The sequence below is a fragment of the Pleurodeles waltl genome, chromosome 12 (assembly GCF_031143425.1).
Source record: "Pleurodeles waltl isolate 20211129_DDA chromosome 12, aPleWal1.hap1.20221129, whole genome shotgun sequence".
NCBI classification, from domain to species: Eukaryota; Metazoa; Chordata; class Amphibia; order Caudata; family Salamandridae; genus Pleurodeles; species Pleurodeles waltl.
In genome coordinates, this window is record NC_090451.1 from 515,337,186 (window position 1) to 515,355,249 (window position 18,064).

General features: G+C 45.4%; 1 protein-coding gene across 1 annotated transcript in view; it reads right to left on the reverse strand.

Annotated features, from left to right (window-relative positions):
- Window positions 1-18,064, reverse strand: part of CNGB1 (cyclic nucleotide gated channel subunit beta 1) — a 1,925,718-nt gene that overhangs the window by 492,136 nt on the left and 1,415,518 nt on the right. Inside the window, exons 33-34 of the mRNA XM_069217388.1 lie at window positions 5,901-6,023; window positions 4,865-5,006 (exon numbers count right to left, since the gene is read on the reverse strand). Coding sequence (XP_069073489.1) covers window positions 4,865-5,006; window positions 5,901-6,023 — 265 coding nt within the window. The remainder of the gene's footprint in view (window positions 1-4,864; window positions 5,007-5,900; window positions 6,024-18,064) is intronic.

An 18,064-nucleotide genomic window follows, 5' to 3' on the forward strand; every position in this document is an offset into this window, starting at 1 on the left:
CTCACAGAAGAAGGTGTGCAACATCATCATCGCCTGCTCCATGCTCCATATTTTGGCTTTGCGACGCCAGGTGCCTTTTCTGCAGGAGGATGATCCCGATGACGGTGTTGTAGCAGCTGTGGAGCCTGTGGACAGTGATGAGGATGAAGCTGATGAAGAAGACAACGACAACAGGGAGTCAGTCATACAGCAATATTTCCAGTGACACACAGGTGAGAACATTTTCATTTTTAGCATTACATTAACTTTCACACGTCTACCTCTATCCTTTTTTTTCGATTTAAATCACTATTTGGTAACTGAGTTGTACCGTCCCATTACGGTTTCACAGGTGTGGTTACCTGCGTGTCAACTGCCTGCATACTTCAAGGGCTTGTGATGTGACATAGGTGCGCTAGCTTTACTATGGTACACCCATTATGACACTGTCATTGATAATACATTTTTACTAAATCACAGACTGATTCCAGATTGTTTTGTGTTTCAAGGATGTTTATTTAAGTGCTCAAAAATGGAGGGGGGTTGTAAAATGGTGATGGGGGATGGTGGAGGATGTCCATGGCAGAGTCCAGTCTATTAGTCTAACAGGTACACTGCCCATCTGGGCATAGGAAGTGGAGCTGGGGCAGTTCAAGTATGGACAGGGTAACAAAGTGGGACAGTGGGGTGACAATCAGGGTGGTCTCATTTCCTGACAGGGGTCTTGCCATCTTGCTCTGTCCTGTTCCTGGATCTCAGGGACCGCTTGCGTGGTGGTTCTCCGTCTGCAGGGGGTGGGGTGCTGGTGTGGTGGTCCTGTGGCGGGGTGTCCTGTCCACTACTGCCGGCGGAGGTGGTGGGCAGTTCATCGTCCAGGCTAGTGTCAGGGGCCTTTTGGAGTGCCACGGTGTCCCTCATGGTCTTCTTTATGTCCTTCAGCACCCCTACGATGGTGCCCAGGGCGGAGCTGATGGTTCTGAGCTCCTCCCTGAACCCCAAATACTGTTCGTCCTGCAGGCGCTGGGTCTCCTGAAAACTTGGCCAGTACCGTTGCCATCGTCTCCTGGGAGTGGTGGTATGCTCCCATGATGGAGGAGAGGGCCTCGTGGAGAGTGGGTTCCCTTGGCCTGTCCGCCTCCTGTCGCACAGCAGCCCTCCCAGTTCCCCTGTGTTCCTGGGCCTCCGTCCCCTGGACCGTGTGCCCACTGCCACTACCCCCAGGTCCCTGTTGTTGTTGGGGTGGTGGGTTATCCTGGGTTCCCTGTAGTGGTGGACACACAGCTGATTGACGTGTCCTGGGTACGGAGGTATGGGCCCGCTGGGTGGGTGCTGTGCTGGTGTTACCAGAGGGTGGAAGGTCTGTGGTGGGCTGTGCCTGTGCGAGGGGAACAGACTGTCCCGAGGCCCAGGATGGTCCAGGCTGGTCATCTGGATTCAGTTGGCCAGAGCTGCTATCATTACTGTGGACCTCTTCTGTGGGTGGGGTGGAGATGTCTGGACCCTCCTGTCCGGTGACGTTAGGTAATGGTCCTGCAGGGGTGTAAAAGCATGATTATTGCATGTGTGTGTGTCATGGTGTGCAATAGGTGGGTGAGCGTGTACCCCAGTGCTAGCATTCCTGTGTGGGGGCTTGTGTGATGATGGTTGGGGGGGTGTTATGGGTATGTGCAGTGGGCATGCTTTATTGAGGGATGTCCATGCTTTGTTGTGTCATGCAGGGCTTGGTGTTGGGATGTGTGGTTTGTGTTATTAGTACATTAGTGAGGAGTTGGAGTGATAGGGGAGGGGGTGAGGGTGGGGGTGTGTGATAGCATGCAGGTAGGGTGGGGGATATGATAGTTAAGATTAGACTTACCAGTGTCCATTCCTCCACCGACTCCTCCGAGGCCCTCTGGATGCATAATGGTCAAGACCTGTTCCTCCCATGTTGTTAGTTGTGGGGGAGGAGGTGGGGGACCGCCGCCAGTCCGCTGAATCGCGATGTTGTGCCTGGAGACCACTGAACGCACCTTCCCCCGTAGATCGTTCCACCTCTTCCTGATGTCCTCCCGATTTCTTGGGTGCTGTCCCACTGCGTTGACCCTGTCGACGATTCTCCGCCATAGCTCCATCTTCCTAGCTATAGAGGTGTGCTGCACCTGTGATCCAAATAGCTGTGGCTCTACCCGTACGATTTCCTCCACCATAACCCTGAGCTCCTCCTCTGAAAACCTGGGGTGTCTTTGGCGTGCCATGGGGTGGTGTAGGTGATGTGTGTGGGGTGTATGTGGTGATGAGTGTGGTGATGTGTAGTGGTGTGTGGTATTTTGTGCGTGGATGTTGTGTGGGTGATGGTGTTGTGTGCCTCTGTGTGGTGGAGTTGCCTATTGCTGTGCTATCTCTCTGTCGCCTTCGTCTCTAATTTTTGGTCGTAGGGGTTTGTGGGTGATGTGGGTGTGTGTTTTATATTGTGTTTGGTGTGTGGGAGTGGTGTTTGTATGTGTATCAGGTGTGTGTATTCGGAATTGTCCAATGTGGCGGTGTTTTGTAGATGTGTGTGTATTTTGAGCGCGGCGGTGTGTACCGCCAATGGAATACCGCGGTTGAAAGACCGCCGCTTGGATTCGTGTTTCGTGATAGCATGGGCGTGTTTCTGTTGGCGTGACGGTGGAGGATTTGTTTTCGCCAGTTTATCACTGACCTTTGGTGTGGCGGACTTGTGTGGGTGTCTGAGTTTCAGCGGATTCCGAGATGTGGGACATAATAGCTGTGGCGGAATTCCGCGGCCGCGGCGGTGTATTGGCGGTCTTCTGCACGCCGGTAAGTGGCTTTTACCGCCAATGTTGTAATGACCCCCTTAGAGTGTTGCTGGTGTTGTACAGTGCTCTATAAACGATTCATAGTAAAAACATTTCAGGATGGTAAAAACAGCTTGTTAAAGGCTGTTCCACCTCAAGTAGGACAGGCTTCTTTGAGGAATCTTTTTGGATGGTTGTTGGATCTGTCCCTATTTCTTGTCTGCTCATTTATGGGATGGGCTTGCTATTCAGTTCAGTGCTTATGGCTATAGATGTGGATCCCCTGGAAGAGAAGGAAAGGTTCCTTACCTGTAATTCTAGTTTTCTTCCAGAGAAAGTCTCACCCTAGTCATAAGCAACCTTACCTCCTCAATGGACAAGACATACTACAGTTTTCATAAATTTTTCACCCAGGAGACTCCAATCTTCCATAAGAATGAACTGACTTAACTGTTACCTGCGGGGCATGATGGGATACTAGGTGTGTGGTGAGATTCTTCATGGTACAAAGTCAGTTTTTGTTCTCTGGGCTTTATTCTGCAGCCTACTGGCTAATTTTGTCCTTCATTTACTTTTCATTTTTGGTTTTAAAAAAATTGTGAAAGATTTTCTATGATCACTTATCATTTTCAATGACATAGTGATCTATGGCTTCTTTTTTTAAATGAAAATAAAATTAAATGTAGCCTTCTTTTGCCTTTTATTAGTTGCAAATATATGTATATATATAAGTATATTATATTTATAAATATTATTTTAAAGTGCTCAGGGAATCCCGCATGTGGGTGGGACTATTCAGTGCTGAAGACTATCGATGAGGATCCCCTGGAAGGGAAGTATGCAGTTACATTCTAAAATTAGATCCTGATGTGGTCTACCTCCAGGAGATCCACGACCTCCCTAAGGACTTCTTTTGTATGAAGCAAAGATCATATCGAAATCTATACTGGGCTTCTGCGGCCTCAAAAAATGCAGGACTGGGAATCCTGTGTAAAACAAGTGTGGTGAAGGGGGAGGCAAAGGTAAAATGAGAAAATGAGGACCAGTTTGTAAAACTACAGGAACTCTATCAGAATACTCGCTTAACTCTTCTGAACATCTATGCACAAAATACAAGGATTTCACAATCCACTAGAGTAATAGCAGAATCTGCCAACCCAAAGAGCATCCTCCCATGGCAAAAGCAGACACTTTGATGGAGAAACCTTCCCCCCTGCACTATACATGTGGTATTTTTCCACTGCCCCTGCGACAGAGGACCAACATAATGGCAGACAGAAGAATGCCAGAAAATCTATAAATTAGACTGCCAGTATTTACATACTAAGGCAATTAACATTTACTTTGTTTCTTATCAAGTGCAACTTCAGTTCTTGCTTCACATCTACTGCACTCTACAACATAGGTCCTAACCATTAAATGTATCATTAGTTGTGGCTTAGACATAGCCACAGTGTCTAAACCTGATATTAAGTTATGGATTAGAACAAAAGAGTTAATCTCAGTTCCACCATTAACCATAATATTGTGATAAATGGTTTTACAGTTTGCTCTAATGGGCACTTTTCATTTATTATTTATGTTAGCATCAAACTATTGCCTATAATTTTATGCCTAACATTTACTTCATCGTGATTGGAAAACTGATGCTGCCACATATATTATAGTCTCAACATTAGTTCTCAGAGTAACATTGCCCTTACCTGCAATGCCAGCACCAAACTTAATATCAGTTTTGACATTTAGATTGTGTTTAGTAATCTGTAGCTTTGTAAACAAATAGTATCACCTCTACTATTCCCATCAACACCAGAAGACGTGTTGGTCTTCTTACCACTCTGAAATTACTGTGGCACAAACAATAACATAGCGTATACGTGTAGCATAATGTAAGCACTAAAATGGGCTCCAACACCAGCAGATGGATTCAACTTCAGTTAATACATCTCCCTTTGTCTAACACTTGCTCTAACATTAGTCAATCATCCTTCCTGATACAGGGCTGAAATCTAAACATTGGACACCTTGATGAATCGAAGAGAATTTTAGGTTTACCCTTGAATTATGACAAAGGAAGGAGACATTTTTTTAGGGTAAGAGGGATTTACCTGACCAATCATTACAGAGAAGGCGAACACTCCCATGAAGTAGTTAAGGAGCTGGAACCACAGTTCAAAGAGGGTCACAGGGTCAGGGAGGCCACCAATAGTGATCAGCGTCTTCACAGCCCAATAGTAGCACCGAATGTAACTGTGGTGAAATACAAAGGCATTATTTTTCTTTCCTGAGAGGATGCATGTGTTCCTACTGTGCATCTGCATAGTCTGACATATAAATAACTCTCTAATTTATTTACATTTTAGTCACTCTTCTTACTGGAATGCAATCATATTTTCTGTACTAGAGTAGAGGATGGAGTGCCATGGAACTGCATCCATAGGCCATAAAGAGATAATCACAACCTGACATATTTGTGCCCTATCAATAGTGACATGAGGTTAATCCCTTAAAGCTGGTAGGGATCACATGCAAACAAAAACAAATCACAAAAATGCAGGCAACGCTCTGAATGGGACTAGAATGGCACAACCCCATCCCAAATTGGTTACTCATGCAACTGGCAGCAAACAGAGCCTGAGGTGCACTTTGGCAAGGACACAATAGTTGAAGATGCATGGGTGTCTGAATATCAGTTTACAATTGGAGGTGGCCCTCGTACATAAGTAGTTTTTCACACAATTTGGATTCTCTCTGAGAGTGTGATCAGAGAATGAATAAACAAGCAATCTGGAATTCTCTCATGGCCCTGAGGGGAATGCCTTCAAATATAAAGAAGTGCGAGTGATTTGACTTTTCATTCCTCTGTTTAGGGTGAGCTCTTTAGAGAACTTAAAACATAAATGATCACAGAAAATAAACATTCCTCCTCGCCAATAAATGCAATCCCAAGCAGATGCCTTTAGATGTAACCCCACCTCAAACAAGAGAGGATCTCTATAGAGAGGAGTTTAATCACACTAAAGTACCATAGCAAAGGGTTTACTTCTGCACTGAATATCATGAGTGGAGGCTTCAATTAATGGCAAATGGCCATTTACAACCTTATTTAATTGATCCATGTAAGCAGAAAGTATTATAACTTACCTGTTTCCCTCTCCATCGTAGACCCACTTGGTAGATCTTAGGCCTTCAAAGTCAGATGCCCAGTAGTAGAGGCATGCGTTCATGTGCAGGCAATATAGCAGGTATAATGTAGTTCTGATGACTCTGCAAAACCATATCAAATTTTGAGACAAACAGAATTAAAATGCACATGGTTAAATGGGCATCCCTGAGGAAGAAAAGCATTTAAAGATGTGTGACTATGCTGCTATAAGATGCAGGACTATAACACTTGAACTTCAAGCCATCAAGATTTTACATGAAATGCATGCACATGCCACTCGTGCAAATACATGTGGAATTCAAAGACTTGAGAGCATATGGGCAGAGGTGACTAAAGTTTCTGAAGGCTGTCACGACTGCATGGCTTGAGATCTTGACGTGGACGTGGACTGGGCAGAGGCAAGGATGGCCCCTAGGTTCCCTGTAGTCTCTACAAGAATGAGACTTATCCAAATGATGTATCTTCTTATAGCCCATCCAGACTGAGCAGACGGAAAAGTGGTCTAAACCCATGTTGTATTCAGTATAGATCTGAAGTGGAGACATTTTATCATACAACATGTGGGTGGTGTGTTATACAATAAATTTGTGAATCCTGCCACAGGATTTTGCCCAAAACTGTTGGTAGAATGAGACTCAGAGCAACTAGATTATTGGTGGCAGTAGGTCTGCTAGAGGACAAGTGAGATATTGATCGTCACTGATGCTCAGAGGCCCCCCTCACTTGTAGAATGGACCCTTGGTGAGGAATGGTGTGCCACAGTGGAGGAACCAATATATAAGGCGATGTCAACAGAAGCACAAAAAGGTACGAGGGGATTGGTGGTGATATTTTGAGGACTAAAGTTGTATGATTTACATCTAAAATGTTTACATCGCTTGATACAATTTCTTCACTTACATTTGTTATAAACAGTGTCTTGTGGGTTGCTGTACACTATTTGTGTCATACATAAACGTCATAAAAAGTGTTTAAAAAATAGATCCTGGCCAAGAGTGACCAGACAAGACAGCATAACTCGGATCCCATAATCAGTAAGTCACTGGCCTCTCAAGTGAAGTTGCAGATAAAACTGTGTCTGTGTGGAATTGTGTAGATATGTTTTTGCACAGGTAGGAGGGCAGGAGATTGGAACCATGAAACACATGCTACTGGACATGTGCCAAATGTCAAACCTTTACTGACATCAGAAAACAGGCTTAAGGCATTAAAGCAAAGGAGTGGTGCACTGCTCAACAAAAAAGGACTTTTAGTATTAGCCTTCAGCACTTCAGCGAGCAGGATTCATTATTATTTTTTCCAACTTCCCTCTATGTTTGCTTCTTCTGGCCTCACCTTAAAAACCTCTTTCCACTTTCAGCTTCAACTAGTGAACATACATGTAATCCCATAGCACATGTGGGCATACCTCTTCCCGTTGAACGAAGGCAAAAATGCAGAAAATCCTGAAAAATGTCTGGCATATCTGCCTGAAAAACAATTGATGTTGAGGTGTAAACCTTATGTTGTGTCAGTCACTTGTACTTTCCGGATCAATACCAATATTTTTTTATAGCAAGATATTCCTGCCTCTTTTCTACTCTCACTCTTGCTAGAAACGGTACCGAAAGCTGTTTCTAGAAGCTCTTTAACCAACTTTCTGGACATCTGTTAGCATGTTTGCACACTTATGCAGTACCTCCCCAAAACCAGTCTATCATCCACATGTGCCAATTTACTTTTCGCACTCTTGGTGATTATGTACCACTGGGAATGTCTGTCATTTTCTAATGTGTTCGTTATTTCGCTTTTTCTCCTCCTTTTTTTTATTTAAAGCAGCCTATGCTGCAATTGTTGTCATAATTCATGCATGCCATGCCAACTTCAACTCCTTGTGCATACCTGCACTTAATGTACCTGCGCTCTAAGTGCAACCATCCTAATGTTTCTGTTTCACGCAGTAGATGTTGGATGTCATCTGCAGAGGAAAAGCCAGTGGTTATGAATGGGGAATCAGACACTGATACAATATGATATGGGTATTTATATAAAGCTTACTACTACTTTCGAGGTGCTGACGTGCTTTGTGGAAGAGTAGTATGCTACTCAGTGGGCGCCCAAAGTTAGTGCTTTAGTCATACAGTCTGTCATGCTGTTTTCATGCAATGCCATACATTGTTCAGTTTACATCTCAATAATCTATTGTGCACTTCCTAACATATGGAGGATAAAGGTGTGTGTTTTGAGTCATGAAGGATGCTTTACACCATTAAGAACTTTGACACCATATTGCACTGTACCAACATGTATGTAATGTTTTCTACCCCTGACAAGGTGCTCAAGCATTTTGCAGATATGTAAGATACTTACTGCATTGGGACATTTGTCAAGCAAATTGCATTACCATTTGTCATGCTGTTTCTCACACAGTTGTCATACAGACTGTAAGTAGTTTGCTGGGCAATCTGCCAAGCAATCTGTTATGGAAAGTAGTCACTAACTGTCAAGCAATCTTCCATATCTTATGTCCATAAGAGATTATTATGCATCTGCTAGGTGACCTCACATGAGGCTGAGTAGTGAGCATGTGAGCAGTCATGCAAGAACATAGCTAATATCTGTCAGTCGTGGTACAAATAAAATATTGTACACAGTCATCCCAAAAGCAAAATAATCCTAGCCCTTGGTGGTAGTGCTAAGACATTTTAATAAGTATAATATAGATTCAACACAGGAGTGATAGAATCATAGCCCATGGTGGCAGTGCTAGGCGACCACAAAGTACAATATGGAGTCAAAACAGGAGAGACAGTCCCAGACCCTGGCAGCAGTGCCACCAGGAAAGACCACACCGAGTCAACACGGGAGCAACAAGATCCTAAGCCCTCGGGCAGTGGTAGGCCACAGGGGGACACCATGATGTTTAGTCAAGTGAGTAAGAGACACCACAGTAGATGATCTGTGTCTTTGCCCGAAGATTTATAAATTATTAGGCAGGTGCAGCAGTCAGGTGGTGTCTAGTAGTGTCTGCTGGAAAAATGAGTTAGGTTTAGTGTAAAGACAGAGAGAAAGAGGTGAAAGAACAGTAGTAAGGGCAGTCGTGTCCACAACTTAATGCCCATCCTCCAAATTACATTCACCACTTTGTCTTCAAAAGATATCAATTCTTTAATTCTTTGCTTACTAGAGTTCATCCACAAGAGAAAAAGGAGTCACCCTTTGCATGTACTTGTTACCAACAGCCAGTATGAGTGTCAACTACAGTCTTCTGGAGCAACAGAGGAGCAGTACGTGGTGTGCACTCCATGCAGGCAGCCAGATAAATGCCCAATGGGTCCACCCAGGAGCGACACGACAGAAGAGAAGCATATGGGGTGCACTGGTTGCAGGCAGCCAGATAGATGCCCATTGGTTGCACACTGAAGTGGCAGAGGAACTATTAGTTTATAAGCAGATGTAACACAGGTATTTTTACTGCTAAAAAGATTGTAGATTATCAGACTGTTTCTTGGTGGCAAATGGCGTGATTCATGGCTCACGCTCACCTATATGCCAGGTAGACACAGAGATGCACACCTCCGAATTTCAGGAGTACTCGAGTCTTATAATACAGAGACGGTTAGCGGTATATGCAGAGCGTGGATATCACTTGGCGTGAGGCTTCCTGGCTGCAACGCTTGCCCTTCACTGAACACCCAAGTGGATTCAATAGAAACTACATTTTCCAGACAGATGACCGAGCTAGTGAGTTAAAAAATATTTTGATATGCCAAAAGTTACTTTAATAAGAGGATTGGAGTAAGATGTTATGGTTAGCATAATTAACCTATAATAATGCTGAGTATTCTGCTACAGTGGTGTTAGCTTTTTTTATATGGGTGGACATCAATCTAAAGTATTACCATAAGATCTAATTTAATTTGCATCAGTTAGTTACTTCAGTACAGGAACATTTAGGTGCTCTTCAGAGAATCCAGAAGTCTGCACAAGAGTCTTTAGGCAAACTAAATGTTACTTATATGTTCCATGCCGACATAAGGAGAATTCTGGCACTCAAGTACACTGAACATGAAGTAGTTGAGGTATTTGCAGAGAATTTGCATTTGGAAAAAGGCTTCTAAGTTGTAACCCTACTTCTTACATTCCTGGAGCTGAAGGGAGGAGCTTCAGTCACTGAAGTGTGGGATAGTGGTGACTGGTTTACCCTTAAAAATTCTATGGGGAACTTTTAGCAGGGGAATGGTGATTAGTCCTTCCAGAGCACTGCTATTTGGTTTATGGTAAGGGTGGGGAGAGTTAGCAGATTCTGTTGTGAGAGGTAGAGAAGTTTCTAAGGAAGGATTTTCCCTTTTGCCTTTCCTCCAGTGCTAGTTCAGGGAGACTGATGCAAGATAGATACAGGGTAGTCACACTCCATTGTGTTTATGCTTAGGATCATCCTACTTGGAGCCAGCATCGTCACTACCTACTGGAAGAGCCATCGTCTTGCACAAAGACTAAGCCTGCACTGCTGTCACAAATAAAAATTTCAAATGAAACTACAACAAACCAGTTCCTGGACTTCCGATAGTGGATCAACATCTTGTCTGGAAAATCAGTAGAAAGTAGGGACCCAAACCACCCCACTTTGTTTTCCAGTTTTAATTTATTCTTGACCTGGGAAAGGAGTACTTTGCACAATACTGAAAGAGCTCCTGCAGTTCGGTGCTGGTGTCTGTTTGGTAGCCAATCATTATGAGGGGAATAACATCACCTGCAGTCTGCACAAGTAAATGGAGAGCTGTTGCTCTGCTTAGTGCCTAGAAGCAGGCGTGTGTCTTCCCTTGCAGGAGGATAGACCATCCAAAAGGACAAGCCTAACCTTCATCCTACAGTGTGGAGCACCTAAAAGAGCAGACATGACAACAAGAGTGTAACTGGCACTGACCTAAGTTACTAGGAGTCACTCAGCATTCCTGCCTGGTTCATGGGGTGAAATGAGTGAAGTATTGAAAGCCCCAAACGACACCGTGTTGCCTGGTGTCACCAAGACATGACCAGAAGGACCTTTTCTGCCTCTGCCTTAAGTGCTAAGAGTCCTGCAAAAACCTTGCGAACGCACCCAGCAGCCTGAAGGCTTTGATTGCAAAAGATGACTGCTGCAGAGTCCTTAGGTGCTGTTTTTAACCCACAAGCAAGATCCAAGAGGTGGGAAAGCTGCCTGCAATCCTACTTCCACTGACCAAGGCAATACTGTGCAATCAAACTCTGTGCCAAGCAACGTTCAAAGATACAGGTAACATGGGACCTGAAATGAGAGACTGAGAGATTGTGAACTAGTTTCAGAAAGATAATTGAGAAAGTTAGAGCGATTAATTATTGCCAGCATAAACTCCTTTTGCTTAAGATACGATACAAACTGGCACTCAGGTTAACAAAGAGAGTAGTGGCTTGCACAGCCTCATTGCGCATCTAATTAGAGCTCACATCTGTGCCTGATTCCTGCCTTCGATCTTTCTACTGCTGCTCGAACTCTGAAGCTAGTGTGACATCTGTAGAACTTGGCTAGACCCCAACCGTTGTACTCTGCACAACCCTATATGTGAACCCCGATTATTGTGCGTAGTATTTTGTTATGCTATGAGATTAATATACACCTCTTTTTACTAAAACAAGCACTGGGCAGGGGAGTGATTTACTGTCACACCCGGCTGAAGAAGGCTCTTGGGGCCAAGTCTGTGAGCTTGTCGGAGAACCAGGGTCTCACGCTTCTGGAGCTTCCTACGGTAGTTTATTCACTTGTTGCAGACCATGCGTTCATCCAGCATGACAAGTACTAGCATTCCTGTTTCAGACCCAGAATTCTTACTACTATTCTGTGGTTGCTTGACATCCATGTATTTTTCTTTTTCCCAGCATTCCTTACAGTAATTAAGGCAGAGACCATTCTAGGAACCATTCCAAGATGGTTATTCCCCTATCCATATCTCTATTATATTCTACGGAATAGTGTTGCAGTACCAGTGATTGGTCATGTGTTCTGTCAGGCTTACTACAAAAGTGTAAGTTACTACAAAAGTGTAAGTTACTACAAACGTGCAGCTTGTAAATGCTGCAAAGTAGTCAACTTAATCAAGTCTAAACTTACTCAAAAGTGCAGTATGTGAATCAGGCCCTTTGCCTGGAGGACAGCCAGGTAAGGACACCTGAAAGCAAAACAACCCAAACCAATTCTGAAACTGCAGACAGATGATCCCCATTTCCTCACTGCTTTTACTATCTAATAGTGAGACCCATTCACCTCCCTTTTCCAGTTTCCAGTTCTCTATACCAAAGAAATGATTGCTCCACAGAGTACTCATTGGACTGCTGTCCAACCAAAGCTGGTGCTGGCCTGACAGCCAGCTTCCCAGAGGTCAAGGGACATCACCAAGTCTAGCCTTGCTGAAGAACTGTTCCCCTAACCTGAAGCCCTTAGACACCAGCAGCCTACCTGCTGAGGAAAGGAAGGAGCCTGCCAACCCTGCATAAGTGACTGTCCATGGCGAGTGAGGTGCAGTGTGAGCCCAGCATGGTGGGTCTGCCAGAAGAGGGTGGCTACACAGAGCAATCTGCTTGTCTGGTATCGGTGGGCCCCAAACTCCCCACTGTGATGCCTAGCAGGAAACATGAAAATGTACCATGATCTGAGCTGGTGTGCCTACATTAAAAACACCCCCTGACCTAAGCCACTATGCCTGCATCGAAAATGTAGTGTGAACTACACCTCTGTGTGTGCAAGAAATATATAATGCGACGTGACCTTCTGTACCTGCATTGAAGTTGTAGCATAACCTGAGCCACTGTCGCTGCATTAGAAGTGCACCAAAAGTTGCTTCACAACCTGAAACTGTGGCATGATCAGAGTCACAGTGGTCATCAGCAAGTGAGTCATGTGCGGGGACTTAACTTATGAGTGGACCCAGCAAAACCACCAGTGTGAACCTGGGCTTCCCAGGAGCAGCTGTCTCTGACAGCTAGGAGCAACAATATCACCACAGACATGACCTCCTGAGGAGGCAAGGAGGAACTGCTGGTTTGTGCTAACCTACAGGAGAGAGCGGGCACCTAAAAGTTCTAACCCAAATGCAGACTGAGAGACTCGCTGGCTGAGAAACAGTGAACTGTGAATAGACTGCGTACATTTACAAAGTACAGGAGTAATCTGCACCTCAGCCTAATCATGCCTGATATTGACTCCAGGAGGAAACTGCGTGGACCAAAAGAGGGGAACTAGCAACAATAGAGGTACGAGGCACAGACATCCTCCAGCACTCAAGACATTAAAATTGCATTATGTTCATTCTCTGTAAACAATATCTATTTCTAGTGTTTATTGAAGTACTTTTCCCGAGGAACGTTAAGCACTGGATTCAGCAATCAGTTACAACACTAATGTGTGTTGAGGGGTGAGCTTGCGCATGCTTACAGTGCTTACTTTAGAATCCTGTGACTGCTTGCCATCACTATCACTGAGAGTGGTGAAGGGGTTTCACCTGGCCCAGTTTGCAGAACAACAGTAGGATGCACATTTGTGCATCGGAATAAAATTACCTCTACCTACACAGGTGAGGGCCAGTAAGTCAATTGCTCTGTGGTGCTCTGAAAGAGGCTTAACAATCAGGCTCTTTGAAGTACTGGGGAACTGAGGGTAGAGAATAACTGTGCAAGATGAACCATGTGATTTAGCCCATCAGTGTTGTCGTGAGTTCCTGCTTTCTCCTGCAGATTTAGAGCTGTGTGATTCTGCAAGAAGCACTCCACATGAGTGCACGTCACACCATTGGTCCCTCTGGGACCCGATCTAAAGCTGCAACTGAAGGCCACCATCTCCAGAGCCATTCCCATAAGCTGCAAAGAAAAAGCTGTCTCTCCTACATGTCCACAACCGACCGCCAGGGCTATTGTAGCTCCTTCTTTTTCAGACTTCATCTGCAACAGATACACTCCAGATCTGTCATCCTGATTAAGTGTATATGATGCAGACCGAAACCGCACCAGCCTGACTACCACTGCTGAAGGACTGTATGCTGCTGCTGTGATTGCCTGTGTTTACAGCTCTGATAGGCCCCAAATATAGTAAACTTACAAAAATGACTATATAAAACAGGATGCACAATTACAATAGTCTAAATTTAGAAAGCAGGCAAAGCATTTGCTTAGTCCTAAATAAAATTTGTATAATTGTAACCCAGATCCCCCAAGGGTCTCTGCCCACCACTGCTTATCACAGAAGATGGTAGGACAAGGATTGCCTAATTGCCCTTGTGTTGTGCAGGCCCAAGAGAACTGGCTTAAAACCAAGGTTTCAATGTCTCAACAGAAAAGGAGACAAAGCATTGAGAACTACAGGAAAAAGATTTACCAATCCTTTCTCCACCAGATGTGTTTATATCTGTTGTTCCAGTATGTATTGTTCATCTTTATTGTGTAAGTACGCCCAGGAAAAGTATAACCTGTGTAAGGATCTGGCTGATCATTGGTGTCAATGAGGTGTTTTGAGACCTCATTGACACCACTATACGCTCCATGAATAACAGTCTCTCCTCGAGGTGCCAGGCACAGGTGAACAGTTGAACTTACATCTGTAGGCTCAGAATAAAGTCATCAATCTAACAGCCCGGTACCTAGAAATCTGTTCGCTGAGTGGGGAGGATTTGTGGGCCGGTAAGGAATCTGTTGCTAGATTTAGTCTCTGTCAGATAAGGAGTTACTGGAGGTAAGTAACTTGTTCATCTGATGGAGACTTCTATCTGCATATTCTTTACCTTAGAATAGATACCCAACAAATACCATTCCCAGAGGTAAGTCTGCGGACCAATTTCAGATGAGGAAGTTCTGCAGGACCGGGTGAGCAAAATACCAATCTCTACTGACCTGACTGTCCAGGCAGTAGTGTTTGGTAAAAATGTGCAAGGATGCCCATGTCACAGCCTGACAGATGTCCAGGACAGGGACTCCGCAAGTTAACACAGTTGTCGCAGTTTTGACTCTGGTTGAATGAGCGTGCAAGCCCTTAGGGGTTTGCTTTTTGGCCAGTAAGTAGCAGATCGTAATGCAGAGTACGACCCATATGGAGATGGTCTGCTTCTGCACAGCTCGTCCTTTCTTCATTCCTACATACCCCACAAACAGTTGGTCGTTCACCCGGAACTCTTTTGTTTGATCAAGGTAGAACGACAACGCCCTTTTTGGGCCCATTCAATGGAATCGCTCCACTTCTTTAGAGGGATGTGGAGAAGCATAAAAGTAGGCAAAGTGATGGATTGGCCAGGGTGAAAAGGACTAACCACTTTCTCAACAAAGGAGGCCCTAGTGTGAATCACCAGATTTTCAGGATGAATGAATAGAAGTTTGGATGATATAACTAGAAGCCTACTTATTTTTCAGGCAGATGTGATGGCCATGAGGAAGGCTGCTTTAATCGTAAGAAGCCTGAGGGGACAGTTCCGGAGAGGCTGGAAGGGAGCACAGATCAAAAATGTGAAAACAAGAATAAGGTCCTACCGAGGCAAGATAAATGGTGAAGTAGGAAAAAGATTAACAAGAACTTTGAGAAACCTATGCACAACAGGGGACTTGAAGGGGGATGGCGGGTCAGGCAACTGAAAAAGGCAGAGATCACAGATATATAGCCTTTAAGACTGCCCAGAGCAGAGATCTGGTGGGCAAGGGACAGAATGAAAAGTAGAATTTGGGAAAGAGGGGAAGAAAGGGGAACAATTTGTTTTTCGCCACACCATGCCCCAAATGTTTTCAAACGACAAGCATATACCATCTTGGTAGAGGGACGCCTAGCTGCCAAGATGACTTCAGGAAGAAAGACGAAAGCTGTCAACTGCTGCCACTCAATTTCCACCCCTGAAGGCGGAGAGTTGACAGGTTTGGGTCGAGGGCTCTCCCCTGCTGCTGCAACAGAAGATTCTCCAGATTGGGCAGCCTGATCGGAGGATCGATAGCCATGCTCAGTTGCTTGGGATACCAGACTCTCTGTGCCCAATCCGGGGCCACAAGGATGACTTGGGCCTGGTCATTTGTGATCTTCTTGAGAACTCTGGGCTGGAGTGGCATGGGAAGAAAGGTGTACAGGAGGTCTGTGCTTCACTCGAAATGAAAATTGTCTCTGAGCGAGAGCCGCCTTGAATACTGTAGAGCACAAAACTACTGGCACTGCACCTTCTCTGGGAGGCAAACAGATCCAACGAAAGCTCAGCCAACTGCTGAAAGAGACATTTCACCACCTCTGGATGGAGAAACCATTTGTGATCCGTAATGCATTGAAGGCAGTTTGTCCGCCCTGGCATTCAGAGAACCCACCAGGTGTTGAACCAACAGGGTTATGCCCTGATGTTCCAGCCAAGTCCAGTAGTGCAGTACCACATAGAGGTGGTGTTGCCCGTGAACAGCTGCACTAGCATTCCCCTTATGGAAGGTAAAAGGGCTTTCAATACCAACCAAATGGCAAAGAGCTCCAACAGGTTTGTGTAGAGTATGGATTGGGCTCGAGGTCAAGGACCTGAGCTGCCCTCCATTTCACGACTGCAAATGATGCTCCCTCCTCTGTAGCCACACTAGGGTTAGAGAGAATACCAGTATCTGGAGAAGTGTCCAGGCACTGGCTTCACCCATTTTCATACACCAGTCCATGCTAGGGCCTTTATAGGGTTAGTATTCTTCACGGTTCAGTGACCCCCTGCCACTCCTCCTCAAGTCCTAGTCCTTAGGAAAAGGGCTCAGGCTCCGACCTGGAAGGCATGTCTCCAGATGGCTCTGGGAAAGGTGGTGAGCGACGCACCTCCAGCTTCAAGTCGGAGTCAGGGATAAGAATGGGGGGCGGTGATGCAAGTGGTGCCTGGAGCGTTAGCACTGGGGCCGGGGAAGGTTGAGGTTGAACAACTGGTGCCGGTCCAGATCCAGAAAAGGATCCTCAGGGCCCAATTGGAGCCGGGGCTAGAGCTGCCGATGCAGAACCAAAAAGGGCCCCTGCTGGCCCCTCGGGCCCAAAGGTACACCGGAGGATTCAGCCCACCCAAATATGAGGCGCATAGCCTCACAGTATTCATTTAGTTGGGAAGGATTGCTCAGCTCCTGGAAAGTCAAAGAAGTGCTGAATCAGCCCAGGCGCAAGCTTTACTGCGGGGCCAGGCCTCGAATGTGAACGCTCCCTCATCTCGTCAGCTGACATATGTGGAGAAGTCAAAGACCGCTTCAACTTAATCTTATGACAGGACTTACCCAAGTGGCCCAATAACTTGGAGTGCAACGAGGATCTCGGAGTCTGTGACTGCTCCCGGGACCTTGAATGATGCGGCGTTGTACGCCGAGCCACCAGGAGGCTGAGGGTTCCTTTCTCTCCAGGCCTGTGAGTTCATGGCACAGCAGCTTGTGGTCAAGCTTGAGGGACCAAAAGCAAACAAAGTGCGCATCCTTCAGCAACACTGATTAATGACAGGCACCATAGGGCTTGAAGCATGGCCTTCTTGGCCGACATCCATGCTCCACCAGGAGGAAAACCTTAAAAAGAAGATGACAAAACATCAAAAAAAGTTCGGTCAAAAATTGACTGATGGGATAGCTCTTCTCCAGATCAGGGCAGGATGGTGCGGAAAGAAAAGAATTGACAGCGAGCCTAGGTGATGCCTATACACGGGCCACAGTCGTCACCTCGAGTGGGGACGACGTTGACAAAGCAGGGGGGAGCCAAACAACGCACCCTACCAGCGTGCAGGGGTACTGCTCAAGAAAAATCCACTGTATCCAGTCTGACACCTGGGGAAATTCTAAGGTAAAGAATCTGTAGCTTGAAGTCTCTATCACATGCCTGTCTACTTGCTCGGAATAGGAGAGAGCCATGATGTAGGTGTAGGGTAAAGTTACCTATATGGTGGCCTTAAGACCCCCAAGGACCTAGGCTCTGTAGACTTCTGAACCAAATGTGGTAATTATCACATGGCCCAGGTTTCTGGGAGTAGCCTCCTCACAAAATAAGCATCATTGCAACCTGACTCATTAATAGGAAGAAGAGCAGTTGCAGCAGCAACGTGGATAACAAAACACCAAAAGAAGAGAAGCAAAGAGGGTAGCCCTTCACATAGAGAAGGAAGTGGTTCCATAGCAAGAGCCAAAAGGCAAGGGAAACAACTGG